At 46.9% G+C, this 27902-nt stretch overlaps 1 protein-coding gene across 1 annotated transcript in view; it reads left to right on the top strand.

Moving 5' to 3' along the window:
- Positions 1-6824: 6824 nt before the first annotated feature.
- The window catches only part of LOC125546958 (putative cellulose synthase A catalytic subunit 11 [UDP-forming]), a 52692-nt gene continuing 31614 nt past the window's right edge, over positions 6825-27902 (top strand). The window contains exons 1-2 of the mRNA XM_048711039.1: positions 6825-6956; positions 13734-14029. Coding sequence (XP_048566996.1) covers positions 6825-6956; positions 13734-14029 — 428 coding nt within the window. The remainder of the gene's footprint in view (positions 6957-13733; positions 14030-27902) is intronic.

Genomic DNA, 27902 nt, shown 5'->3' with positions numbered 1-27902 from the left:
ACACCTTGCAGGAGGAGCGCGATGTGGCAAAAGCTCGTTCCGCATTCTATCAGCAACGGGCTCGCAGATACCAAAGTAGATAAGTACGGGCCAAAACTTATAACGTTGGCGAGTTAGTTCTACGCCTGCCGGAGAAGAAAAAGACCAAGCTCGAGCCCAAATGGGAAGGTCCCTTCATTATTGACCAAGTTCTGACTGGTGGAGCGTACCGTCTGTGGGATGCATCAAATAATCGACTTGAGCCGAGCCCATGAAACGCAGCCAGGCTCCGAAGATTCTACGCCTAGTGCCAGACTCTATGTTCGTCTCCTTCCTCTGTCCATTTTTTTCATATACATTATCTGTCTTTTTCCTCTTTCTTTCTTTTATTCTTTCTCAAGGCCTTCAAGGGCCAACTTGTGCCTCGCTTGTACACTATAGATGCGCTAAGCGCGCTCATTATACCTGGGGGATTCTTACACAGAAGCTTAATTATCTATCTGGGCTTCATGCCCCGCACATGTGTTATTCTTCCGCATGTACCTTTTCTTCGTCATTATATGCATCGATATGACTTAAGTTTTGGCCAAGCTGGGTTGCCTGGCTCTTGTATTTATGCCCTACGTTCCCGTTAATTCGGCTAGGGCATAAGGGGAGCACCTCTGCGATTGTTACTGCTGGGTCAGCCGGATGTGTACCTCAGACTGGGTGAAGGCGAAAGCTAGCATTCTTAAGGGAATATTCGGTCGGTGAACGAAAGATGATTTTTATTTATTTTCCATATATGCCCCCAGATGTTTTTGCCTGCGTCTCCGCTCGCAGTCCGGACATGCACTTTAGGGCATTCGTGCCCAGGGAAAGGAACCCCTAACGGAACTATTCTCCCTGGAAGATGTTTCTTACTACCCATGTAATATAACATAACTAGTTGGGTACTTGTGTGTTCAAGCACTAATGACCCCTACGCCTGGTTTCATGCATACCCCGGTTCTTATATAACTGAGCGGGTATTCGGACACACTCCGGACTATCGGGTCCCGAGGTTGAAGCGAAAAGGCTCGCCATGACAAATGATTTACAATCCGGCTAGAAGGCATTATACATGTCACTTTAATTACATAGTCATGTAGATTGACTAAATTCCTCTTCTATACCATCCAACAGGCGGTCTAGCCTACAATCCTGTTGGGAATACTTTGCGGCTAATTCTACTTGCCCATAGACTAAGCTAACGGGGATCTCTTTCCCATCGGGCCCCACAGGTCCGACCTCGGCCATGTGGTTTGGGTCAGCCTTGGTATACTGCTTCTTCACCATGGCCCAGGCTTCCCTGGCACCTTGATGGCAGGCCGATATCTTCCATAATCGGAGGCGCCGCCGTGCTCCCTTGAGCTTCTCCGCAAGCTCTCTATTGCCTTCTAGCAGGGAGACTGATGCCCACAAGGCCTGGGCAATACCTTGCATCACCTGCCGAACTTGTTCGTGTAGTTGTGAGAGCTCGGATAGAAGATCACCTGCAGACCCGGGCATCTCCTCTGCGGGATGACCCGTCAACATACCCGCAGACATAACTCTGTTAGCTGGCTTCTCCGCCTCCCCTTTTTAAGGGTTCGTTCAAGCACTTACTGAAAATGCCGCGTCGAAGCCACTTATTCTCCTTCTCGGAGTCCGCAAGCTGGGCTCGAACATCTTTCAGTTCCACGCTCAGCTTGGTATTGGCGTGTTGGAGATTGCTTTTCTCCCGCCCGACCTCAGTCAGCACGTGTTCGCCAGCCTTTAGCTGTCGTACGGCATGCTGGTCCTCCGGATTCTCTCCGGACTCATCTGCAATATCTATTGTTAGATCTGCAGCCACGCTGCATGCTATATGGTACCTATCATTCTTTAAAACAAATGTTACCAGCTGGGGACTTTTTAGGTTCCTTCAATGCGTCAACGGCGGCCCGAAGTTGGGTCTTTCATTCCTCCAGCCCCTGTGACAGTCGAGTATTCTTCTTTGTAAGAACCTGCACAATAGATGATCCTTAAATCAGTTCTGCTAACTGTTTCAAGTCTCAGGAGCTACTGATACATATAATCGTCAGATTTGCTTACCCGTACATCCCTTACATACTGGTCCGTGGCTCTGGCTAGACCATTTTGAGCAACACAAAGGTACGTGTCTCCAGAATTGAAGGCATCAAATGCCTCTGGGGAGAAGCAAGCGTCACGGAGTACGGCTCGGCGACGCCTATGATTCATGGCGCTCTCCACTTCTGAATTTGTAGCGGATAGTCTATCTGCATCCTCTGTAGGAGGAGTATCCGGTGTCTGCCCCATGTCAGCTTCCGCCTCTATGTCCGGTCCTGGAGCCCGACTGGTGGAAGCATGATACGCAGTCTCACCGGACATATTCCGGCGAGCGTTTTTTCTGTTAAAGAAACATGGACATCATTACATTTTGAGAAAGACGACAACCACGGAGCGGGGTTTTTGTCATACCTCTGCGTCGACATCTCCGTCCTGACCGCCTTCCTTTTTGGCATGCCCGGCTTCGGTGCCTCTTGTTGGCGAGTTGCTGCGGGTTCGGCACGGCGTCCCGAAGGCCTTCCCTGTAAAACACCATATGTATATGGTAGGTGAAGTGTCTAAAAGGGGATCCTAGTTTTTGGAGTTGGGATTTTTAGTTTTTCTTACGTGCGATGCAGGAAGCAGTCCGGGATAGTCGGCCGTAATGGCCACCATGGCGTCATCACAGCTTAATTGATAGAACTGCCGGTCTATCAGCTCCACGAATATGTCTGGATCTTCTTCGAGTCCGGGACCGAGGGCCCGGTCAGGGAACTCTGGTTGTGGGGATGGGCTGTTGACCTCCCTTATGGCTTTTCGCAGTTCCTGCCGCACAATGGCAAGGTGAATACCTGCGACAAAGAATGCGGGAAGAATGGGAGTAGGGAGATATAACTCACCCAGCTTGGAGGGTTGTACATGGAGAATCCATCCCGTGGCTTGATGTGGACGAACTCCTCCTCCTCTCCCTTGAACAACTTGGACAGAATTTTTGCTAAAGCGGCAGCGTTGTCCGGACCCTCACGCCCGCAACGGGTGGCATCATCTTCCCCGTTAAAACACCATAGGGGGTGCCCTCGATATTGATGTGGCTGCACTCCCTGCATTATGCATATTGACATAACCCCGATTACTGTCAATCCTGATTGAGCCAGCGCTTTAATCCGGTTCATCAGGTAAAGGACTTCTCCATTGTCTTCCTCCTGGGGGCTCCGTGGGCGCCAACTTCGGTGTTTCTTCAGAGGAGCATTGTTGAACTCAGGAAGACCCCGCCGAATAGGGTCCGGAAGGGGGACGTCTTCCATATAAAACCATTCTGAAGGCCAGTCTTCGGACGTCTTCTTCAGAGTACCGGACAGGTATCCGGTTTCGGTGATGCGCCATATTTCGGCTCCACCCACTTGATAAAGTGACCCCTTCTGTGTGCGGGGGACGAGGCAAAATAACCTTTTCCACAGCTCAAAATGAGCCTCGCAGCCCAGGAATAACTCGCAGAGAGCAACATAGCCGGCGATGTGTAAAATGGAAGCAGGGGTGAAATTATGCAGTTGGAGGCCGTAAAACTCCAGGAGCCCACGGAGGAACGGATGAATTTGAAATCCGAGTCCCCTTAATAAGTAGGAACAAGGCATACCCGCTCCCCCGTAGAGGGGCTGGGGAAGCTCTCCGCTTCCTCCCCGCCATTGTAGGTGGCGAGCCTGGCTCGTACGGGAACCGTATACGCTGGAGAGAGAAATCCCTTGGTCTGCAGTTCGACTAATCGACTGCGTGGGACAGAACACCTTCCAATCACCGGGCTTAGGGCTACGGGGGTGGGAGGAGGAGCTGCGGAGGTCAGCCATGCTGGAGTGGATCTTTCTGAAGCACGCTCCGATGGATTTCCTCTGGGGGAGGGTGGTACGGATTGGATCTAAGAATCCCCATCCCTTTAATAGACAATTTATTTATCTGGCTAGGGGGTGAATGTAAAAACACCCTGGCTCCTCATATTCATTCGACGCGTGGAAGATAGCCCTTATCGGGCACAGAAGCCAAGAGGTCCAACATTTATGGGGCCGGACACTACTTAACGAACATTCAAAATTTGGAGAAGAACCTGCCTTGCAATGCCGAAGACAATACTGCGTGTCGGACTTAACGTCATTGAAGCCTGGTTCGGGGGCTACTGAGGGAGTCCTGGATTATGGTGTCTTCGGACAACCAGACTATATCCTTTGTCCGGACTGTTGGACCATGAAGACACAAGATTGAAGACTTCGTCCCGTGTCCGGATGGGACTCTACTTGGCATAGAAGGCAAGCTAGGCAATACGGATATGTATATCTCCTCCTTTGTAACCGACCTTGTGTAACCCTAGCCCCCTCCGGTGTCTATATAAACCGGAGGGTTTTAGTCCGTAGGACAACATACAATCATACCATAGGCTAGCTTCTAGGGTTTAGCCTCTCCGATCTCGTGGTAGATCAACTCTTGTACTACTCATATTATCCAGAATAATCAAGCAGGACGTAGGGTTTTACCTCGAGGGCCCAAACCTGGGTAAAACATCGTGTCCCCTGCCTCCTGTTACCATCCGCCTTAGACGCACAGTTCGGGACCCCCTACCCGAGATCCGCCGGTTTTGACACCGACAGACGCCGTCGTGTTTCGCTGCCAAAGCAATGATCTGCGTGCTCTCTCCGATGTCTACTTCATTCCTAGCCTACGCAGCAATATCATTTCAGTAGGGCAGCTGGATGAGGGCAGATGCAAGATAGGGATAGAAGATGGCACGATGACCATCCAAGATCCAAGCCGGCGTGTCCTGGCTCGGGTCAAGCGGACGGCAAACAGACTGTACACAGGTGGTCTGACCATCGACGCCCTGGCTTGTTTCCTCACCAAGGAAGAAGATGTCACCTGGCGTTGGCACATTAGGTGGTCCATACGGACTTGTGCGGGCCGATTACGCGAACTACGCCCGGAGGTAACAAGTATTTCCTGTTGGTAGTCGATGATTACTCATGTTATATGTTGTTGGAACTGCTAAAGTCCAAGGACGAAGCACATCGGAAGTTCAAGAGAGTGCAGGCTATGGCCGAAGCGGAGGAATGGTGCAAGCTTCGCGCATTTCGGTCAGACCGAGGTGGCAAATTCAACTCGTTGGACTTCAAGGAGTACTATGATGGACTGGGCATCAAGCACTACACAACTGCACCCTACTCTCCTCAGCAAAACAGAGTGGTGGAGCGTCAAAACCAAACCATCGTTGACGTGGCGCACTGTCTCCTCAAGAGCATGGCGGTCCCGTCGTTCTTCTGGGCGGAAGCGGTGAAGATGGTGGTGTATCTCCTTAACAGGGCGCCAACGCACAGCCTAGACGGAGTAACACCGTATGAGGCATGGCACGGCCGCAAGCCTAGCATGCAGCACCTGCGCACATTTGGGTGTGTGGCGTATGTCAAGAAGCTCGGCCCCGGAATCACCAAGCTCTCTGATCGCTCAACCATGATGATCTTCATTGGATACGAGGAAGGATCCAAGTGCTACCATGTGTATGATTTGGCAAGCAAAAAGGTACATGACACTTGTGGTGTTTTGTTTGAGGAAAACATGTTGTAGAGTTGGGACAACCAAGTCCTAGTCACCGCGCCAATGCGGCAACCTTCTCTGTTCTCTACACCATCAAACCGGGCGTGCATGAGCTGGATACTGGCGGCTCATCAGTGTCTGTCCCGAGCAACACAGCAGGCTCACCCTCTAAATCACCAATGGGGTCGCCGCCGCACTCGATGGACACGTCGGCCGCATCGACGCCCGACACACCGTAGACCGAGCCTTGCACGCCGGCTGCGGCGAGGGAAATGCGCTAGGCCATGCCACCCACGCATGATGATCGGCGTGATGTTGACTTCGGACCTATACTGTACCGGCACCTATCGCGCATCTTCGACGAGACTGAACATGAGGCCATCCGAGAAGAGCTCGAGCTCAGCCTCCTCATGGCGGAGGATTCGCGCAGCATCACTGAGGCGCTGAACGACGGGGTCTGGAAGGCGGCGATGGACAGTGAGATGGCGTCCATTGGTGAGAGTAACACCTGGGAACTCGCCCACTTGCCAGCAGGCCACAAAGCCATCGGTTTGAATTGGGTGTATCGCATCAAGCATGACACAAACGGCAAGATCATCAAGTACAAGGCACGCCTAGTGGTGAGAGGCTATGTGCAGCGAGAAGGCATGGACTTCGAGGAAGTTTTTGCGCTGGTGTCATGCATGGAGACTGTGCGCCTGCTTCTTGTGCTCGCTGCGCACTCCGGCTGGGAGGTGCACCACATGGATGTAAAATCCGCTTTTCTCAATGGTGACCTCGCCGAGGAAGTGTACATGGCGCAGCCACCGGGGTACGTCATCGCCGGCAAGGAGCACCAGGTCCTGCGACTTCGGAAGGCACTCTACGGTCCGCGGCAAGCTCCAAGGGCCTGGTATGTGAAGCTGGATGAGACCATGAGCACGCTGGGGTTCACGCGCAGCCCACTAGAGCATGTCGTGTATCGCCGCGGGGATGCACATTCATTCCTGCTAGTCTGTGTGTACGTCAACGATCTCATCATCACCGGCACCGACCAAGCATCCATCACCGAGTTTAAGAAGTAGATGCAAGAACTCTTCAAAATGAGTGACCTCGGTCTCCTAAGCTACCACTTGGGCATCGAGGTAACCCAATCCAGAGACTCAATTACTTTGTGTCAGAAGAGCTATGCGGAAAAGATACTTGAAGCTGCAGGGATGACAGGATGCAATGGGTGTCAAACGCCCATGGAGTGCCGGCTCAAACTGAGAAAAGATGATGAGGCAAAGGCTGTTGATCCCTCTCCGTATCGCAGTATAATCGAGAGTTTGAGGTACTTGGTACATACCAGGCCGGACATTGCACATTTTGTGGGGATTGTGAGTAGGTTCATGGAGAAGCCAACAACCACCCAATTGGCGGCCATCAAGAATTTTTTTAGGTATGTGCGTAGAACTCTGAAACATGGCTACTACTATCGGCGTGTGTCGGTGTCAAAACCAGCGGATCTCGGGTAGGGGGTCCCGAACTGTGCGTCTAGGCCGGATGGTAACAGGAGACAAGGGACACAATGTTTTACCCAGGTTCGGGCCCTCTTGATGGAGGTAAAACCCTACGTCCTGCTTGATTAATATTGATGATATGGGTAGTACAAGAGTAGATCTACCACGAGATCAAGGAGGCTAAACCCTAAAAGCTAGCCTATGGTATGATTGTTGTATGATGAAGTTGTCCTACAGACTAAAACTCTCCGGTTTATATAGACACCGGAGAGGGTTAGGGTTACACAAAGTCGGTTACAATGGTAGGAGATCTTGAATATCCGCGTCGCCAAGCTTGCCTTCCACGCCAAGGAAAGTCCCATCCGGACACGGGACGGAGTCTTCAATCTTGTATCTTCATAGTCCTGGAGTTCGGCTGGAGGTATAGTCCGGCTACCCGAACACCCCCTAATCCAAGACTCCCTCAGCGTGGCTCTGAGAAAGCTACATTGGTTGGATACAGTGATAGTGACCACGCTGGAGACACTGGAGATTGCAAGAGCACTTCTGGCCAGGTTTTCTTCCTTGGTGAAAATCCCATGTCTTAGACCTCTCAAAAGCAAAAGATTGTCGCAATCTGCTCCTATGAGGCAGAATATGTGGCAGTGGTGGCGCCTACTTGTCAAGGCCTGTGGTTGAACCGCCTTCTTGCAGAAATGAGAGGGGAAGAAGTTAGTGCATTCAAGGTCTTGATCAACAACAAATCTGCCATCGTAATGGTGAAGAGTCTTGTTCACCATGACAGAAGCAAGCACATCGATGTCAAGTTCGACTTCATCCATGACTATGTGGAAACAAGGCAGGTGGAGGTCGATCATATCGGCACAAGGGATCAGCTGGCCGATGCGCTAACCAAGGCACTGGGGCGCGTTCAATTTGTCGAGCTGCGGTAGAAACTTAGCGTCCGTGGGACGTTGAGCTTAGGGGGGGGGGTGGATTGTTAGCCTGAATAATCTCACGTCCATGCACGCTAGGTTGTTTACTCCGTTTTAAAATAAGGTGTAACTGGGCTGATGTGACTGATGTCGCTTGAAGCTACATCGGTATTTCCCCAAAGAGGAAGGGATGATGTAGCACAGCAGCGGCAGGTATTTCTCTCAGATATGAAACCAAGGTTATCGAACCAGTAGGAGAACCAAGCGACACAACATAAACAACACATGCACACAAATAACAAATACTCACAATCCGACGTGTAAAAGGGGTTGCCAATCCCTTTCGGGTAACGGTGCCAGAAATTGGCAAACGGACGTGACAGAGTTGTAAATATTGATAGATCGAACGCCAAATAAAATAAATTACAGCAAGGTATTTTTGTATTTTTGGTTTAGTAGATCTAAAAATAAAAGGGCAAATAAAATAGATCATGAATACAAATAATATGAGAAAGAGACCCAGGGGCCGTAGGTTGCACTAGTGGCTTCTCTCGAGAAAATAGCAAATAGTGGGTAAACAAATTACTGTTGGGCAATTGATAGAACTTCAAATACTCATGACAATATCTAGGCAATGATCATTATATAGGCATCACGTCCAAGATTAGTAGACCGACTCCTTCCTGCATCTACTACTATTACTCCACACATCGACCACTATCCAGCATGCATCTAGTGTATTAAGTTCATGGAGAAACGGAGTAATGCAATAAGAACGATGACATGATGTATACAAGATCTATCTATGTCACTACAAGAAATATGTCAACTTCTGACCTTTTGTCAGTGACCCTGGAAGAATTGGTCATAAATCTACGACCATTTGAGACCAATTGGTCAAAAGCTGTTCGGGGGGCTCCAAACCCTAAACTATAACGACCATTTTGGTCAGAAAGGTTGCAATTTCCTTACACGAAATGGTCATGAAGCAGACAACACGGGCCCACTACATTATTTCTAGCTGATCATGACCAATATAGATGATCATAACCTTGTAAATCGTGGGGGATTGCTATGACTTGGCGCCACCTCATCAGTTTCGCCTATGTGTCATGTCCATGTGTCAATTTTTACCCTAGGTTGTGAAGCAACCTATATTTCTGCCATTCCCAAAATTCCCCAAAAAATTGGGCATTCTTTACTATCCAAATCATTTCCTCATGACAATATTCAACTCCATTTGCCTGGTAAATCTTCCTCGGCAAATTTCCAAAGTTTTTGTTCAGCTCAAACTGTTGTGAAGGAAGTACTAGCTAGGCATATCCTAATGAGCTGAAATTTTGCCACATCTTATATATTCCCAAATCATAGCTCTCCACGAAATTTGAGCCCCATCTAATAATACATGTGAGCTCAGCATCCAATCTTTTTTTCTAGTGATATTTTCAGTTTGTGAGGCGGCTATTATTTATGTTAACTTATAATTGCTGAAAATTTACCACGACATGACCCTGCCCATAGAACCTCCCTACACCAAACTTTAGCTCATTTATTCTAGCCAATTTCCCTCAGCATTTTTCCCAATTTTCTATTCAATGGAGAGCACTGTGAAGGAAGTACCAATTTTATGTATCCAAATGGTATGAAAATTTTAAAGTGGCTTCACATGACCAAATTATCATCCTCCTTCAAATTTCAGATCAATCCATTCATTCATTTGAGTCTAGGTTCAACATTCATATTTTTGTCCAATGTGGTACGTTGCAAAACAAATGCCACCTAAACTCCTCTATTTGAGCTAAAAATTTGTGACGACAGTCTTCTTACTAGATGATCATCCTCAGCCAAAACTCACGCCCATTGGCCATGTGCATTTCCCGTAATGCTAATCACACATTTGGGTGCTAATTCATGTTCGATCATAGTTCAGTCTCCCTGTTAGATTCTTCTGTTGTCATTTTCTTCCTAGCACGTACCTAGGGAGTTCCCAACCCACTAGACATGCCTATGCCGTCCAGAATGCAGGGCAATGCCACGGTCACCCGGTGACCATGCGGCGGTCATGCGAGTTTATGCGCTCTGGAGTTGGGGCCCTCGGCCACCGTCCAAACCTCGACGTATCACCACCAAACCATGTATTTCTGATTAAATATATACTTATGTATCTAGAAATGATTTTTGGAAAAAAATAAAGAGCAAACTATAAGGCAGCTGCAGTTCAAATTTTACCAGCTTCCTACTGAATTGGCGGAAATTTGTCTTTTTCACCAGAGGTGGATCAATACTTTTGACACCCAACCATTTTGTCAATTGTGCATTAAATATGGCATAGTATTTTAGAAAATTGATTTGGTCCAATTTTGCAACAAATATATGGTAGGTCCTTCACAAAAAAACTCATTTTGGGCACTCAACAAATGGAAAATGAATTTTCGTGCAAAGAAAATGAAAACTCCCTTAGGCAACATTGTTTGGAATTCCAAGATGCACCCTTGTGCACAATATGAGATCATTTGAACAAACTATGCCATGAATGTGGCCATAAGATTGATCATTTGGCTTGAAAGCCATGAATCTTCACGCATGATAGCTCATTTCTGAGAACACTTTTTAAAAATAATTACCGTATTACAAGTTTATTATTTTTCCTGGAAAAGAGGTCACATATAATGACACAATGCGAAGGCTTTCCAATTTTTTGAATTTTTTATGCCCGCTTCAAAATGCGGTCAAAACTGCAGGCATGACCGTTTGTCGCTAGTGGTTGAATCTTGGAAAAAAAATTGTGTTTCTCTAATTAAATAGATACCTATGTACCTAGAAATGATTTTTGGAAAACATAAAGAGCAAACTATGAGGCAGTTGCAGTTCAAATTTGACCCGCTTCCTACTGAATCGGTGGAAATTTGTCTTTTTCACCAGAGGTGGATCAAAGCTTATGACACCAACCATTTGGTCAATTGTGCATTAAATATCTCCTAGTATTTTATAAAATTGATTTGGTCCTATTTTGCAACAATTATTTGGTAGGTCCTTCACAAAAAAGCTCATTTTGGGCACTTGGAAAATGGAAAATGATTTTTTTCGTCCAAAGAAAATGAAAACTTCCTTAGGCAACATTGTTTGCCAACCCAAGATACAACCTTGTGCACAATATGAAATCATTTGAACAAACTATGCCCTGAATGTGGTCATAACATTAATCATTTGGCTTGAAAGCCATGCATCTCCACACATGATGGCTTGTTTCTGAGAACACTTTTTAAAAATAATTACTTTATTACAAGTTTGTTATTTTTCCTAGTAACTTGGTCGCATATAATGACACAATGCAAAGGTTTTCCAATTTTTTGATTTTTTTGAATTTTTTATGCCCGTTCCAAAATGCGTTCATAATGTCCGACATGACCGTTCCTAGCTAGTAGTTGAATCTTGGAATTTTTTTTGCATTTATCTTATTAAATAGATACTTATGTACCTAGAAATGATTTTTGTAAAAAATAAATAGCAAACTATGAGGCAGCTGCAGTTTAAATTTTACCCGCTTCCTACTAAATCAGCGGAAATTTCTCTTTTTCACGAGAGGTGGATCAAATCTTTTGACACCCAACCATTTTGTCAATTGTGCATTAAATATGACCTATTATTTTATAGAAATGATTTGGTCCAATATTGCAACAAATATATGGTAGGTCCTTCACAAAAAAAACTCATTTTGGGCACTAGAAAAATAAAAAATGAATTTTTCGTCCAAAGAAAATGAAAACTTCCTTAGGAAACATTGTTTTCCATCCCAAGATGCACCCTTGTGCACAATATGAGATCATTTGAACAAACTATGCCATGAATATGGCCATAAGATTGATCATTTGGCTTGAAAGCCATGCATCTTCACACATGATAGCTCGTTTTCGAGAACACTTTTTAAAAACAAAAAAATACTGTATTACAAGTTTTTTATTTTTCCTGATAACTTGGTCACATATAATGACACAATGCGAAGGTTTTCCAATTTTTTGATTTTTTTGAATTTTTTATGCCCGTTTCGAAATGCGGTCAAAACGGCGGGCATGACTGTTCCTAGCTAGTGGTTGAATCTTGGAAAACTTTTTGTGTTTATCTGATTAAATAGATACTTATGTACCTAGAAATGATTTTTGGAAAAAATAAATAGCAAACTATGAGGCAGCCGTAGTTCAAATTCTACCCGCTTTCTTCTAAATAGGCGGAAATTTGTCTTTTTCACGAGAGTTGGATCAAATCTTTTGACACCCAACCATTTGGTCAATTGTGCATTAAATATGGCCTATTATTTAATAAAAATGATTTGGTCCCATTTTGCAACGAATATATGGTATGCCCGTCACAAAAAAACTCATTTTGTGCACTCCAAAAATAGAAAATAGATTTTTCATCCAAAGAAAATGGAAACTTCCTTAGACAACATTGTTTGCCATCCGAAGATGCACCGTTGTGCACAATATGAGATCATTTGAACAAACTTTGCCATGAATGTGGATATAAGATTGATAATTTGGCTCGAAAGCCATGCATCTTCACGCATGATAGCTCTTTTTTGAGAACACGTTTTTAAAATAATTGTCGTACTACAAGTTTATTATTTTTCCTGCTAACTTGGTCACATATAATGACACAATGCGAAGGTTTTCCATTTTTTTGTTTTTTTATGCCCGTTTCAAAATGCGGTCAAAACGGCAGGCATGACCGTCCCTAGCTAGTGTTTGAATCATGGAATTTTATTTGTGTTTCTCTGATTAAACAGATACTTATGTACCTATAAATAATTTTTGGGAAAAATAAAGAGCAAACTATGAGGCAGCTGCAGTTCAAATTTGACCCGCTTCCAAGTGAATCGACAGAAATTTGTCTTTTTCACCAGAGGTGTATAAAAACTTTTGACAACCAACCATTTTGTCAATTGTGCATTATATATGGCCTAGTATTTTATACAAATGACCTGGTCCCATTTTGCAGCAAATATATGGTAGGTCCTTCACAAAAAAAACTCATCTTGGGCACTCAAAAAATGGTAAATGATTTTTTCTTCCAAAGAAAATGAAAACTTCCTTAGGCAACATTGTTTGCCATTCCAAGATGCACCCTTGTGCATAATATGATATCATTTGAACAAACTATGCCATGAATGTGGCCATAAGATTGACCATTTGAATTTCTCATATCATAAAAGTATTTATATGATTCAACACCTTATTTTTAGTTGATTCCGACCAACTTAGATGGTCATAACGTGTACTGGGTTCTGATTGGTCCATGGGCATGTCACGCGGATCGTGCCTCCAACGCCATCGTATGCTCCCAGATCCGACGGCAGCCCTTTCTCCCTCACCCCCTCTTTGTCTAAAAAATAAAACTCCCTCACCCTCTCACCCCACGAAGCCCGGCCCACAGCCCCGCACGCGAACCCTAGCGCTCCAGATTCCTTGCAGCCATCTCCCCGCTCCAGATCCAAATCCGCCGCCCACCTCCCTCTTCCCTCGCCGCCGTACCGCCCATCGCCTCCCGCACAAACCCCCATAGATCAAACGACCTTCTCCCCTCCCCCCCATTCCCGTGTCCCCATCCTGTTGAAACCCTAAGCAGCGGCGGCGCGCGGGCACTAGCCATCCCGGTTCCCCATGGAGGACTTTGTGCGTGCGGTGGACCCTAAAGAATTGGTCCGTGTGAGTCCTGGCTCGTGCTCTCGTGGCTAGCTGCGCAGCTGCCCAAGCTCTCCCTGACCAACCATGCCACGCACCTCCATAGGCTCAACAAGGATGACTACACCGGCGGCGAGCGAAGGCTGGTGGGCGTGGACATGTTCGTGAGCGCGGCGGACACAGCCAGGGAGCCGCCCCTGGCGACAGCCAACACGGTGCTGTCCGTGCTCGCGGCGGACTACCCCGCGGGTATGCTCGCCTGCTGCGTCTCTAACGATGGCGCCGGCATGTTGCTCTTCAAGGCGCTCTTCGAGACGGCGCGGCTCGCGAGGAGGTGGGTCCCATTCTCCCGCCGCCACAGGGTCGAGTGATGACCCACAAGTATAGGGGATCTATCATAGTCCTTTCGATAAGTACGAGTGTCAAACCCAACGAGGAGCAGAAGGAAATGACAAGCGGTTTTCAGTAAGGTATTCTCTGCAAGCACTGAAATTATCGGTAACAGATAGTTTTGTGATAAGGTAATTTGTAACTGGTAACAAGTAACAAAAGTAAATAAGGTGTAGCAAGATGGCCCAATCCTTTTTGTAGGAAAGGATTAGCCTGGGCGCACTCTTATATGAAGGAAAGAGCTCCCGAGGACATATGGGAATTATCGTCAAGCTAGTTTTCATCACGCTCATATGATTTGCGTTCATTATTTTGATATTTTGATATGTGGGTGGATTGGTGCTTGGGTACTGCCCTTCCTTGGACAAGCATCCCACTTATGATTAACCCCTCTTGCAAGCATCCGCAACTACAAAAGAAGTATTATGGTAAACCTAACTGTTGGGGGTATAACTACCAGGAATGACCCGCCTAGGAGGGGCCGGGTCAATAGCAATGGCGGGTTAACTAAAGGAAGCCAAAAGAGTACACAAGGTGACGGTTTATGATACGGTTTGTAGTAGGCCGAAGCCGAGAGGCGGCTTAAGGCCCATGAGTATAAACCGCCATGTATGATAAGACTTGTAAAGTAAGGCATGTAAAAGACATCACCGAGCCGGACACGTTGTATGAGCCGACCGGGACTCTATAGGCCGTAGGGCGTCAACTTGTGTATATAAGGGGATGACCCGGCGGCGGCTTAGGGCAAGAAACAACAGATCAAGAGCCAAGCTAGCGTATTTCACTCCTTGGTCATCGGAACCTAGCAAATACCACATCAACTGGACTAGGCTTTACCTTCACCACAAGGGGATGAACCAGTATAAAAACCTCTCATGTCCTTTGTCCCGATTAACCCCTTTAAGCTTCCTAGTTGCGATGGCTCCACGACTAAGTCCTTTCACTAGGACATCTGCCGTGAAAATTCCACGACAGTTGGTGCCCACTGTGGGGCCAGTGCACGGTGGATTTGAGTTCTTGAAGGGCAGCTTTGAAGGGCTCAAGGGATATGCTGTCGGCCAGATGACCAAGAGTCGTCGCAGCAAGCTCTACATCGACGACGCAGGTTGGGGCCCCGACGCCGGCTCAATTGAGTACGGGTACCGGGTCCCCTTCGGCGGAATCCACGTCTTCATCGACCGGATCGGCGAGCCGGGCCCTGAGCTAGACATCTGCAACGACCTCATCAAGACGGCTCACCGTGCGAGACCCGCCCGAACTCAGCCCGCCGTGAGGCGTGCCTTCGTGGGTTGCATCCATGGAGGGGAGTTTTCTGAAGGATCTGTGGATGGCGGTGAGACGGTCGTCCACTCTGACGGTGAGTCATCCACAGGTGAGACGGATTCATTGTATCAACTACAAGATGGCGGGCTTGGGGGCTATTCCGATGGCAGCAGTATTCAGGACCCCTTTGAGCCGCCGAATAGAGCTGGGATCTTCATGGCTGGTACGTAGACCGTTCAAAACTCTACGGCTGCAGCAGCGATAACCACTGGATCGGCAGCGGCCGGGTCAAGAGACCCCCCGCGCCCGCCGGCTCAGGTGCTGATGGATCTCATGGATAGGATGACGACCCTATTAACCACCGTGGTTGAACCGGCGGACAAAGCTCAGCATGATGCAGAAGTGGCACGGTTACATGGGGAGGTAGCTCAAGCCAAGGAAAACTTGGCGGCGGAGGACGTCCGGATGGCTGCAGAACGGGCGGCTTTGGACGCTCGGGCTCAGCAGCTTCAATCAGAGGCTTTTCAACTTTCGATGAATCTGAACGCGTCAAACAAGGTCATGAGGAGAAGGCACCAGAAGACTCAATCGTGTCTGCCCCTGACTTATGATCCTAGGAATCTCTTCCACACACCCGGGGCTGGTCCCAGTAACCCGCCGGAGGCAAACCGGATTACAACACCCGGGGCTGGGGCACCGGTTCAGCCGCGAGCTATGGAACCCCCTTGGGTGAATACGGCTCCGCCTCATCATACACCAACACCGCCAGGTCAGTTTTCTAACCCTTTGGAGAATCTGATTGCTGCATCGGCACGTCCGGCGGCTCTCCCAATGGAAGGCGATTCCCCGACGGCGATCGAAACACGAAGGGTCAGAGATCTTGAGACAGCTCTGGCACAGCAGGAGTGATACTCTTATAGTCGAGACAGGATTCATTCAACCCCTCGCCCAAGCCGGAGCCCAAGCTATAGCAGGCATATGGATTCAGCGGCCATGTCAAGCAATGCCCAGCGCCGTAACCAGCCACGCAGGTATGACCCGACGCATAATGGAGCTCTTAACTTGGTGGACCAGGAGAGGATCCGCCAAGAGGCTGAGCAGGCGATTCAGCAGGCAGCTGAGCAGGCGGCTCACCAGGTTTTTCCGGTTTACCAAACGGCCTCTGTTGAAATAGGTGTGTCTACGAGGATAGGAGGTGTCCCTTGTCTGGTGTCGGCTCTGCGTAATGAGCGTTTGCCAAAGGACTTTAAGGGGCCTTGCAAGGTGCCTAATTACACAGCCGACTTACAGCCCGGGGCATGGATTGAAAGTTATGAGATGGCCATGGAATTGTTGGAGGTCAGTGACGCAGCAATGGCCAAGTACTTCACTATGATGCTAGATGGAATAGCTCACACTTGGTTAAAGGGGTTGCCACCCAATTCCATCGGCTCATGGGAAGAGTTAAAAGCCCGGTTCATTCCGAACTTCAAAGATACATGCAAGCAGCCCATGTCGATTGTGGATTTGACTAATTGAAAGCAAGAGGAGGTGAATCCCTGACCCATTGGGTGCACCGGGTGAAGGAAATAATACATTCATCCGACAAGATGGATGTCAGCTCCGTGGTCTTAATGTTGGAGAAAATTGCCGTTTTGAACCTCTGAAACAGAAGCTGGGGCAGCTCAAGCATGATTATAATGACATGGGCCAGCTGATGGCGGCTCTGGCAAGTACGCTAACTCTGATAGTACCAAGGATCCCGCGTCTGACGAAGAGAAGACAGGGAAGGGAAAGAAGAACGACAATGGGAAGGGTCACCAGCATAACCCGACGAATCAAGGAGGTAATAATAAACATAAGGCTGACGGTAGTCCGGAGTTTGTGGCTACCACCAGTGCATAGGGCAACAATCAACAACGTAAGGGGAGGCCACCTCCTCGGTCAGGCGGGTCAGGTCCCACCCTCGAGCAGCTGCTAAATGAACCCTGTCCAAGACACGGCACCCAGGAGAAGCCGGCCACCCATCTATGGAAAGACTGTACGATCATAAAGGCTTTCAAGAATTCTAACATGTTCGACGGTAATCATGGACCTGGCAATGGCTCAGGCGGTGGCGGCTTTCATGGCCCGGGCAGCGGCTCAGGAGGCGGCGGTTTTCATGGCCAGGGCCCTCAAGGCAATCAAGGCGGCTATAATCAGTAATCTGGCCAAAGTAGTCAGCAGCATCAATCCGGGTATCAGAGTAACACAAAGAAGCTGAGCAGTGGGCAGTATCATGTATTTTTCACCACCAGTTTATGCAAAAGGGACCAGAAGCTTCATAAGAGATATGTGAATGCTGTTGAGCCGGCGGTTCCATGTTATTTGAGGTGGTCTGAGCAGCCTATTTTGTGGAGTAGGGAAGATCACCCTCCTCGGGTTGATAATCCGGGTCACATGGCCTTGGTGGTGGCCCCTCAGGTTGGTGGGTACAAATTCACTAAAGTACTCATGGACGGAGGCAGTAGCATCAACATCCTCTATTATGAGACGTTCCGTCACATGGGGTTGACTGACAAAAGTCTTAAGACATCCAACACCGTTTTCCATGGAGTAGTACCTGGCAAGTCGACATATCCAGTTGGTAAGATTGAGCTGGAAGTAGCCTTTGGAGATGAGCATGATTCTAGGGCGGAGAAGTTAACCTTTGAAGTGGTCAAAATCAAAAGCCCATATCATGCTCTTTTTGGACGGCCAGCTTATGCAAAATTCATGGCATGGTCGTGTTATGTTTATCTGCAACTCAAGATGCCAGGTTATAAGGGCACTATCGCAGTGCATGGAAGTCGGAAGATAGTTTTGGAATGTGAAGAAGGTGATGCTGCTTACGCCGAATCTGTTTGTGCGACAGAGGAGTTGAAGTTTTACAAGGATAATGTCGACCCGGCGGACATGACATCTTTGAAAAAGCCAACCACGGAGCATGAGCCAGCGTTGAAGTTTAAATCAGCTGACGACACCAAAATGATTGATTTTGTGCCTGGCGACTCATCCAAACAGTTCATTATCAGTGCTAACTTGGATCCAAAATAGGAAAGCGCGCTCATCGAGTTCATCCATGAGAACCGGGACATCTTTGCATGGAAGCCTTCTGACATGCCGGGTGTACTGAGAGAACTCGCTAAGCACACTCTCAATATTGATCCCAAGTTTAAGCCAGTCGGTATTCGGCGGTTCAATGAGGAAAGGCGCAAGGCTATTGGAGAAGAGGTGGCCCAGCTCTTGGCGGCCCGGTTTATTGTTGAAGTTTTTCACCCAGAGTGGTTGGCTAACCCGGTGCTTGTGCTCAAAAAGAACAGCACTTGGCGTATGTGTGTGGATTAATCAGATTTAAACAAGGCTTGTCCAGTTGATCCTTTTTCTCTCCCTCGTATTGATCAAATCATTGATGCTACAACGGGTTGTGAGCATTTGAGTTTTCTGGATGCTTATTCCGGCTATCATCAGATCAAGATGGCAGTGAAGGACCAAGAGAAGACGGCTTTCATTACTCTGTTTGGAGCCTTGTACTATGTGTCTATGCCTTTTGTGCTTAAAAGTGCCCAGCCGACTTATCAGCGGTGTGTGTAGAACTGTCTTCATATTCAGATTGGGCGTAATGTTCACGCTTATGTGGACGATATAGTGGTGAAATCCAGAGAGAAGGAAACTCTGGTAGATGATCTGAAGGAAACCGTTGATAACCTCCGGGTCTACAAGATGATGCTTAACCCAGCCAAGTGCGTTTTTGGAGTCCCAGCTGGCAAGCTTTTGGGTTTTTTGGTGTCTAACAGAGGCATTGAGGCTAACCCAGAGAAAATTAAAGCGATTACGTCTTTGGCTAAGCCGGCATGCATCAATGACGTTCAGCAGCTGGCAGGTCGTGTCGCAACTTTACGTCGGTTCATAAGCCGGTTAGGTGAGAAGGCTATGCCATTGTATCAGATGATGAAGAAGACAGATAACTTTATCTAGAGTGACGCTGCTAACTCTGCCTTTGAAGATCTGAAAAGACAGCTCGCCGAGCCACCGGTTCTTGCCGCTCCCATTGAGAATGAGCCACTATTGTTATATGTGTCTGCTAATACATGTGTTGTTAGTGTGGCCATTGTTGTAGAGCACAAGGAGGCTGGCAAGGAACATCCGGTTCAAAGACCGGTTTATTACGTTAGTGATGTGCTCATTGAGTCCAAACAGAGATATCCATATTGGCAGAAGCTTGTTTATGGGGTGTTCATGGCAAGCCGGAAGCTTAAGCATTACTTTCAGGGTCATCCTATTACTGTGGTTAGCTCTGCTCCTTTAGGAGATATTATTCAAAATAGAGAAGCCGCATGACGAGTCGCCAAGTGGGCCATTGAACTTGGGTCTCATGGTTTAAAGTATGTGCCACATACTGCCATGAAATCTCAAGCACTGGTGGACTTCATTAACGATTGTACAGAGTTGCAGATACCTGAAGAGAAGCCAGACAACACATATTGGACGATTCATTTTGATGGGTCCAGACAATTGGAAGGCTCAGGGGCTGGAGTTGTCTTAACTTCTCCTCGAGGTGACAAATTTTGTTATGTGTTGCAATTGATGTTTCCTTGTACTAACAATGCAGCTGAATATGAGGCCCTACTCCATGGCCTTCGAATGGCTAGAGAAATGAGTTTAAGACGGGTACGGTGCCTTGGCGACTTAGATTTAGTGGCTCAGCAAGTATCAGGCAAGTGGGATTCCAAGGACCCTCTCATGGCGGCTTATCGCCGTGAGGTTGATGCTGTTGCTGGACACTTCAAGGGTTATCAGGTGGAGCACATTGACCATAGGAAGAATGAAGCGGCCGATGCTTTAAGCCGGTTGGGATCTCAGCGTAAGCCGGTGCTGCCTAACACCTTTTTAGATGTTCTGCATAACCCTTCTGTTAAGTTGCCTACAGAGGAGGACTTGGCTGTTCCAGACCCAGAAGCACAATTGGTGGTGGCTCTTCATGTCATTCCAGATTGGACAATGCCATATTTGGCTTATATGACCCGTGGTGAGTTGCTAGAGGATGAGACCTTGGCACAGATAACCCGGCGGTCTAATTCAATGACAATTTCCAATGGTGAGTTATATCATCGCAGTGTCACCGGAGCATTTCAATGTTGTGTCTCTCCTGAAGAGGGTCAAGAATTTCTTCGTGAGATCCATGAAGGAGATTGTGGCCATCATGTCGGTTCAAAGTCTCTGGTGGCCAAAGCTTTTCGTCATGGTTTTTACTGGCTAACGGCTCACGCCGATGCGGAGGATCTGGTCAGTAGGTGTGATGGGTGTCAAAAATTTGCACGACGCGCGCACGTGCCGGCTCAAGAATTGCGGATGATTCCAATCACTTGGCCGTTTGCAGTCTGGGGGCTTGACATGGTTGGACCTTTCAAAAGGTCTAAAGATAAGAAGACGCACCTTTTGGTGGCAGTGGACAAGTTCACAAAATGGGTTGAGGCAGAACCGGTCAGTAAGTGTGATGCGGCCACGGCGGTTCAATTCATGAAGAAGGTGATTGACGGTGTCCTGGACTAGGGGGTACTCAACACGTCATCTCCCGATCTGTTAGATTGGGCCGAGGACCCCCGTGGTCGTATACTCATGGGCCAGTTCGGACAGCTGCCGCATACAAGGAAGATTCCATAAGACTTGGCGATCAAGACAAGGACTCCTCCCCACCAGCGTATTCGGCTAGGACTCTTGTTATCCTAGGCCTCTGGTGCATTATATAAACCGAGGCCGGGCTAGTCGATAGATAATATACATACAATCATACCATAGGCTAGCTTCTAAGGTTTAGCCTCTCCGATCTCGTGGTAGATCAACTCTTGTAATACTCATATCATCAAGAATAAATCAAGCAGGACGTAGGGTTTTACCTCCATCAAGAGGGCCCGAACCTGGGTAAAACATCGTGTCCCCTGCCTCCTGTTACCATCCGCCTTAGACGCACAGTTCGGGACACCCTACCCGAGATCCGCCGGTTTTGACACCGACAGTGATCATTTGTTTTGGCTTTCCACACAGCATTATCACTGATAATGGCACTAACCTGTCCCAAGGAGATATGGAAGAGTTGTGTCAACGGGAACAAATCCGGCTTGATGTTTCATCAATAGCTCACCACCAATCCAATGGTCAAGCTGAAAGAGCCAATCAGGAAATCCTGAAAGGTCTAAAACCCCGGCTTATGGTCCCTTTACAACATACGCCAGGTTGTTGGGTGGAAGAATTACCCTCTGTGATATGGAGCATCCATACTACCCCTAACAGGTCTACGGGTTATACGCCTTTCTTCATGGTTTATGGAGCAGAGGCAGTTTATCCCAGTGACATCCATCGTGACTCGCCCCGCGTGGCGGCTTACGGTGAGGCTGATAATGAACAAGCCCGTCAGGATGCGCTTGACTTGTTGGATGAAGAACGTGACTTAGCGGCAGCCCGCTCAGCAATTTACCAACATGACATGCGCCGTTACCATAGTCACCGGGTTAAGTCACGAACCTTTCAAGAAGGTGCCCTGGTGCTCCGGCTCATCCAGGATCAGTCTGATGCGCACAAGAAATCCCCACCTTGGGAAGGACCCTTTGTGGTCAGCAAAAACTTAAACAACGGGTCATATTACCTTATCGATGTTCGAGAGCACCAAGACTCACGTAAATCGGAGGAGGAGACCCGCCGACCATGGAATATTGCTCATCTTCGGCCTTACTACACTTGAGCCACCAGCTCTCATAATGTACATACTTTGAAGTTGTATATATTATGATAAGTAATAAAGCAGGACCTCTGTCCTTTTTTGACCATATATCGTTATTATTCTAATTATTAAAACTACCAGTTGGGGGCTGATCGTATTCGAATCTAGCTTAACCCTTTTGGTCCGGCTCATGATCATATTCGTATCTAGCCGTTAAACCTCATGGTCACTAGGGGGCTTCCTATTCAAACATAGGTCGTATTCGAACCAAAGAGAACATAGTTGTCGTAACCCTCTTGATCGGCACAAAGCCAAACTCACTAGGGGGCTTCCAGATCGTATGCGAATCATAGCTCAACCCCTTTTGGGTCCGACTTGGATCATATTCGAATCAGGGTCGTTAAAAACCTCTCAAGGTCATTTGGGGGCTTCCTGTTCAAACATAGGTCGTATTCAAACCAAAGAGAACATAGCTGTCGGTACCCTCTTGATCGGCGCAACGCCAAAGCCACCGGGGGCTACATGATTGTATCTGAATCCTAGCTTAACCCCTTTGGTCCGGTTTACCGATCGTATTCGAATCGGAAGCCTTCAAATTTTTCTTAATGCTTGATTTACATTGTTTAAAAGATACTCTTTTGTTTTATTAGTTTTTTGTTTTCTCGAATCTAACTATAAGTTTGGTTTCAATTTAAACCGGCTTGGTTCTTTGACAATAAGTTGCCAATGTATAATAGTCATCAGGCATATGGAGTATTGACTTATAAAATGATTGGGTTGTCACCCTTACTATCCGGGTCACATAAGCCGGGAGTCCAAAGTCAAAGAACGCAGGTATGACATTGTCATTCATAAACAGACTTATCTGTGTTTTTTTTATTTTTCAAAGGCTTTTCAGTCTTGTTTATCTTTACACATGGTCCCGATTATTCTGCTATGGTAATTTCATAGTTATGTATTGGGTGTTTTGACCCGTCCAACGGTAAACCGCCAGGACAGTTTCCCATCTTCTACAAACAGGAACAGGTTTAAACACTGCAGATATGATAAAAGATATAAATCATATATTGACATGACGGATAAAATGTCAGATGCAGTATGATATGCATGATGGCATAGGCAGAACATGCAAGTTTTAAAGCTAGCCTATTACAAGGCGTTGGGAGCCAAAAAAAGGTTAAAACTATTTTTTCTCTTCAACGGATGTTAAGCTAAGGCTGGGTCATCAAGTCTTGGCCGGATTATTTGGACGGTTATGACTCCTCCCTCGCCGGTTCGTCTCCCTCCACTGAATGGAAGCTGGGCTTAGACCAGTTGAACCCATGAAGAGCAACGAACTCAGCTCCTTCATCAATCAGATCAGCCGGGTCAATCTCTGGAGCAAAGGTGTGTTGGCGAACCGGCAGGATGAGATCTGTTACTTTATATGAAGGAGTCGCCATCTTTTTATTGTCAACATCAAAACCCGGCTGATACTTATCAATGTTGGTCTCATCGCCAAGAATGGTAGCCTGAGGACGAACTTCCCTCACACAAGCGACAAAGTCATCTTGATCAAACGGAGTCCTGTCTTCCTTCAAGGGGGGATACCCTTTGGCTACGTCAGTCGGGTCTAGTTCCGGCACCCAAGCTTTGGAGCGGCTTAAAGTAGTTAGGGCTCCGGCTCTTGCACAAGACCGCTTGACCTCTTGGAATCTGGCGGGTAAGATGGATAATTTCTTCAAAACATCACTCAAGAGGTTTGGTCCCTGGTTGGCTGGGGAGATAATAGCAAGCGCTTGTTGAGCCCCAGTGTACAGTTGCTCCACCAGGGTGTAAACCGCCTTGAGTTTTGTCACGCTGTTTTGGCTCAAATTGCTCCTCCGTGGACCTATGAGTATTTTAAAGGGTTAAGCAGGCGGCTTATATTTTTGGTAAAAATAGAGTTTAAGTAAATAATATAAATGACTCACCAAAGACTGCGGAGACCATCTGAGACACGCGATTTTTAAGTCGGTGAGCTCCGTGGTAACCTCCTTGAGAGCCGCCTCAGCTGTCTCAGCACGCTGTATCAGCAAGGTGTTCTCATCAGCCCAGGATTTTCTCTCCGCATCAATACTAGTCTTCAATTTTTCAGCTTCAGAGAGGCTTATTGGAGTTTGGAGTCAGCATTTTTTATCTCCGTTTCTTGATCCACCAGCTGGGTCTTTGCATCAGTTAATTGAGAACCCAATTCAGTTATGGGGGTCTACAGACATGCATAGGTGTGTTAAAAATTTATTTCAATAAAGGAAATAATGATTAAAGCCCAAGTGCTTTGCAACACAACACCACTCGGCACTTGGGGGCTAATGTCTGCCAAAGCAATTTTTTAAAATGCAAAATGGTTCTTCTATGATTAAAGTCCCAAGTGTTTTACAAGTAACAACGCTTGGCACTTGGGGGCTAATGCATGAAATTAAGAAAGTTTTATCATTTTGAGCCGGATTAATTCAAGACAGTTATGAAGTCAAGTACCAGCTCATCCATGATAAATTAAGCCGGCCCTTGGAGGCTACACATTGCTGTTAAAGTTTACATGATCATATTTACAAAGTCCCTTCTCATTATTGCATAATGACCTGGACCTTGGGAGCTACAGTGGTTGAAGCTTTTATGGGCATCAGGCAATTACAAGTCCTAGGTTGCTGCAAGCATGACAACCCGACACTTGGGGGCTACATATGAGGAATACTTAGTTTCGACTAGTGATTAAGATGAACAACATGGATTTCTTCAAAGTGGTAAAATTTATATTGAAGCAAGTCTTAAATCATCACTTTGCTTTTCTCAAGACTTGGGGACTACAGGTCAAATTTATGCTAATCCACTGGACTTAGGGAAAATCTAAGATAGAGCATCAACCTATATCATAAGTCTACAGATCATTCAGGTTCATCATAATCCGAAGACTTGGGGGCTGGCAGAGCATATGTAAACTAGTGAAAGCCGGGGAACATACCTCATATTTCAGTTGCAGCTGCTTGACCATCTCAATTTCCGAGTCATGGCTGGAACGCACATGACTGAGGTATCTAGACGGCACGTCACTAATGTTCAGGTGAGCATAGTGAGAGACGTCAAACCGTACTTTCTGCCTTTCCAAGGCCTCTTGTTTGGCAGAGTGCCTGGCCAGTATAGTTGGATTGCCCGGCTCAATGAATCGGCTACCAGTAATTAAGACGTCATTGTCAGAAGGCGCCGGTGGGTCAGCTGAGCTGGACAGCCTGACGGTGGATGGATTGAGAATGGTCTCATCAGTGGACGGCTCAGGAAGGTCGGATTAAATATTGACAGTAGGGTCTTCTGGTGCTTCGGATTGTTCAGGAGCAGTTGGTATTGCTGGCTTAGGAGAAGGGTCTTTCGGGTCTTCCGCCGGCTTATCCACCCTCTTTTTCTTGGGCTTTGCTTGACCACTAAGAGGAATTTCATGAGTCAATATAATGATACAGATCTAAAGATGCAGAAGAAAGATAATTTTCTTTACCCGGGGGTAGTCCTGAAAGCCGGAAATTGAGTTTGTGAAGAATCGCCGGACGAACAAGAAACCTCCTGCAATAGTAAAATCACAATTAAGAGAGCAAGGAAGTAGATTCATTGACAAAAGTGAAAGATAAAGGTGAAAATAAACCTCATTCTGGCGTTTCCGAGGAGTCTTCGGTAAGCCGGAGAGCAGTTCATTATCGTCACTGGTCTGGGCCTGACAGCGGCTCTCATGTTGCTGCATTTTCAACAGAAAATGAGGATCCAAATAAGCCAAAGGGTGCGAAAACCTTACTTTTCGGGTTACCAGTCGAGGTTTCTGTCTTGGCAAAGGTTCTGAGTCGGAGGAAATAGTTACCTCTTCTTCTACTGCCTGGCTGGCTCACGTGTCATCCTGGCAATAGTCAGTGTCAATAAGGTTGTTAAAAAATAGGCCAAGAAATTCAAGGGCTACCTCCGACTCAGAAACATCATCTAGCTTGAACATATCAGAAGCGGTTCTTTTCTTCTTGGACTTTCGGGTCGTCTTCTTGGCGGCTATGGTGGCGGCTCTAGCCTTCTTGGCAGCGTCATGATCGTATTTTGCCTTCCAAAAGTCAGACTTGGCTTGTAGGCAAATACCATGTTAAAGGTCATGCAAATACTTAACTACTGAAGAAAAAAGGGAGTCAAGGGAATTTACCTCTAGTACCGGGTTAAGCTTGCAGAAAGAATTCAATCCAACTTTACTGCAGTGCTCGTATTTACTGTTTACGAGGGTGGTTGACATTTTGACAATGGCCTCTTTAGTCAGTTGTGCAGAACTATGACGCATAGGATCATCTGGGCCTCCTCCATATTTATACATCAAGTTGGCTCGGCGGCTCAGAGGGATGAACCGCCATGCAATCCAACAACGGATCAAGTCAACTCCAGTCAGGCCGTTTCCCAACAAGGCTTGAATCCTTTTGATGGACGTGATGAGCTTCTTACATTCAGCGACAGTCAGCTTGTCAGGGAGCACAAACTTAGAATCCAGACGCTCCACGCGATAACCCGACATTGGTTTTTCATCAGCTGGAGACGTGTCTTCGCAATAAAACCAAGTTTGGTTCCAATCCTTGTGATGGCTTGGTAAGACCACTAAGGGAAAAACAGCGCCTTGTCGGTGCTGAATCAAAATTCCACCAAGTTCCAAGCTAGGGCCGTTGGTGCATTCATTCTAGCGGTTCAGATAGAAATACTCTCTGAAGAGTTCAACGATAGGTTCTTCCTGAAGATAAACCTCATAGAGAACTTGAAAATTGCAGATGTTGGATATGGAGTTGGGTCCTAGATCTTGTGGATGAAGCTTGAAAAAATGCAGAACATCTCTGAAGAACTTTGAGTTGGGTGGTGAAAAACCCCGGTTCATGTGATTAGTAAAAATGATGACTTCACCGTCTTTGGGCTGAGGTCGTTCTTCAGCCGGGTCAGGAGCACAATAGGACATAATGTTCTTCTCCGGCAAGTATCCGATGGTGGCAAAATCCTTCAAAATGTCATTCGTGACTATGGAAGGGACCCAGTTGCAGACTGTTGGCACTTTTGACGGCATGATGAAAAAGGACAAGCTGAAGAGAAAATAATTTGCCGGTTCAAATTAATTGGTGGAATTACAGGTTAAATGATTATAGTAGAGATGAGTAATGGCGGCTTAAGTAGGGGCTAATGATATATGAAGGAGAAATGAGCCGGTATGCTAAGCCGCCATGGCTCAAGATATTTGAAGGTTGTCTGAGATAGAATTGATTAAGTACTGAGACAAACAAGTTTCACAAGCTATTGCTATTATTTTAGATCAAGATGGTTCAAAAAAGAAATATAAATCTGGACCTAGAAAACTAGTGCAGAGGAGTTCGTCAGTTCTAAAGAGGCCTTTGTACAAGAGAAAAGGATCTGCTAGCATCTGAAATGGATGCAAAACAACTACCGCATAGGTTTTATACTTCTTTTAGATCAAAGGAGTGTGCGGTGGAGAAACTGCAAGGAATCTGTGATGAATAGCGAAGAACAAAGAAAGAACTCGCGAACCCTAATGCAGATCTAAAGGTGTGAGAAAGCAAGGGCTTACGAATGCAGATCTACTACAGAGGGTCGCCGTTGTTCTCTGGACAAGCTCAGGGTGATGCAGCGGCCAAAGTTGAGGACGACGGTGAGCGCTGCGGCGGCGGAGCTCGAGCGGCAGAGAGGTTGTGAGAGAAGGAATAAGAAGAAAGAGGAAGGACCGGCCGTGCCTATTTATAAGGAGATAGGTGAACAGGCAGGTGCAAAAATCGAGGAAGGCTAAAAGTAATGATTATCCAGCTAAATGGACGCCTCGATTTTCGGAAACCATTTAAGC

Source organism: Triticum urartu, chromosome 3 (assembly GCF_003073215.2).
Source record: "Triticum urartu cultivar G1812 chromosome 3, Tu2.1, whole genome shotgun sequence".
NCBI lineage: Eukaryota > Viridiplantae > Streptophyta > Magnoliopsida > Poales > Poaceae > Triticum > Triticum urartu.
This window is presented reverse-complemented; position numbering and strand designations above follow the sequence as displayed.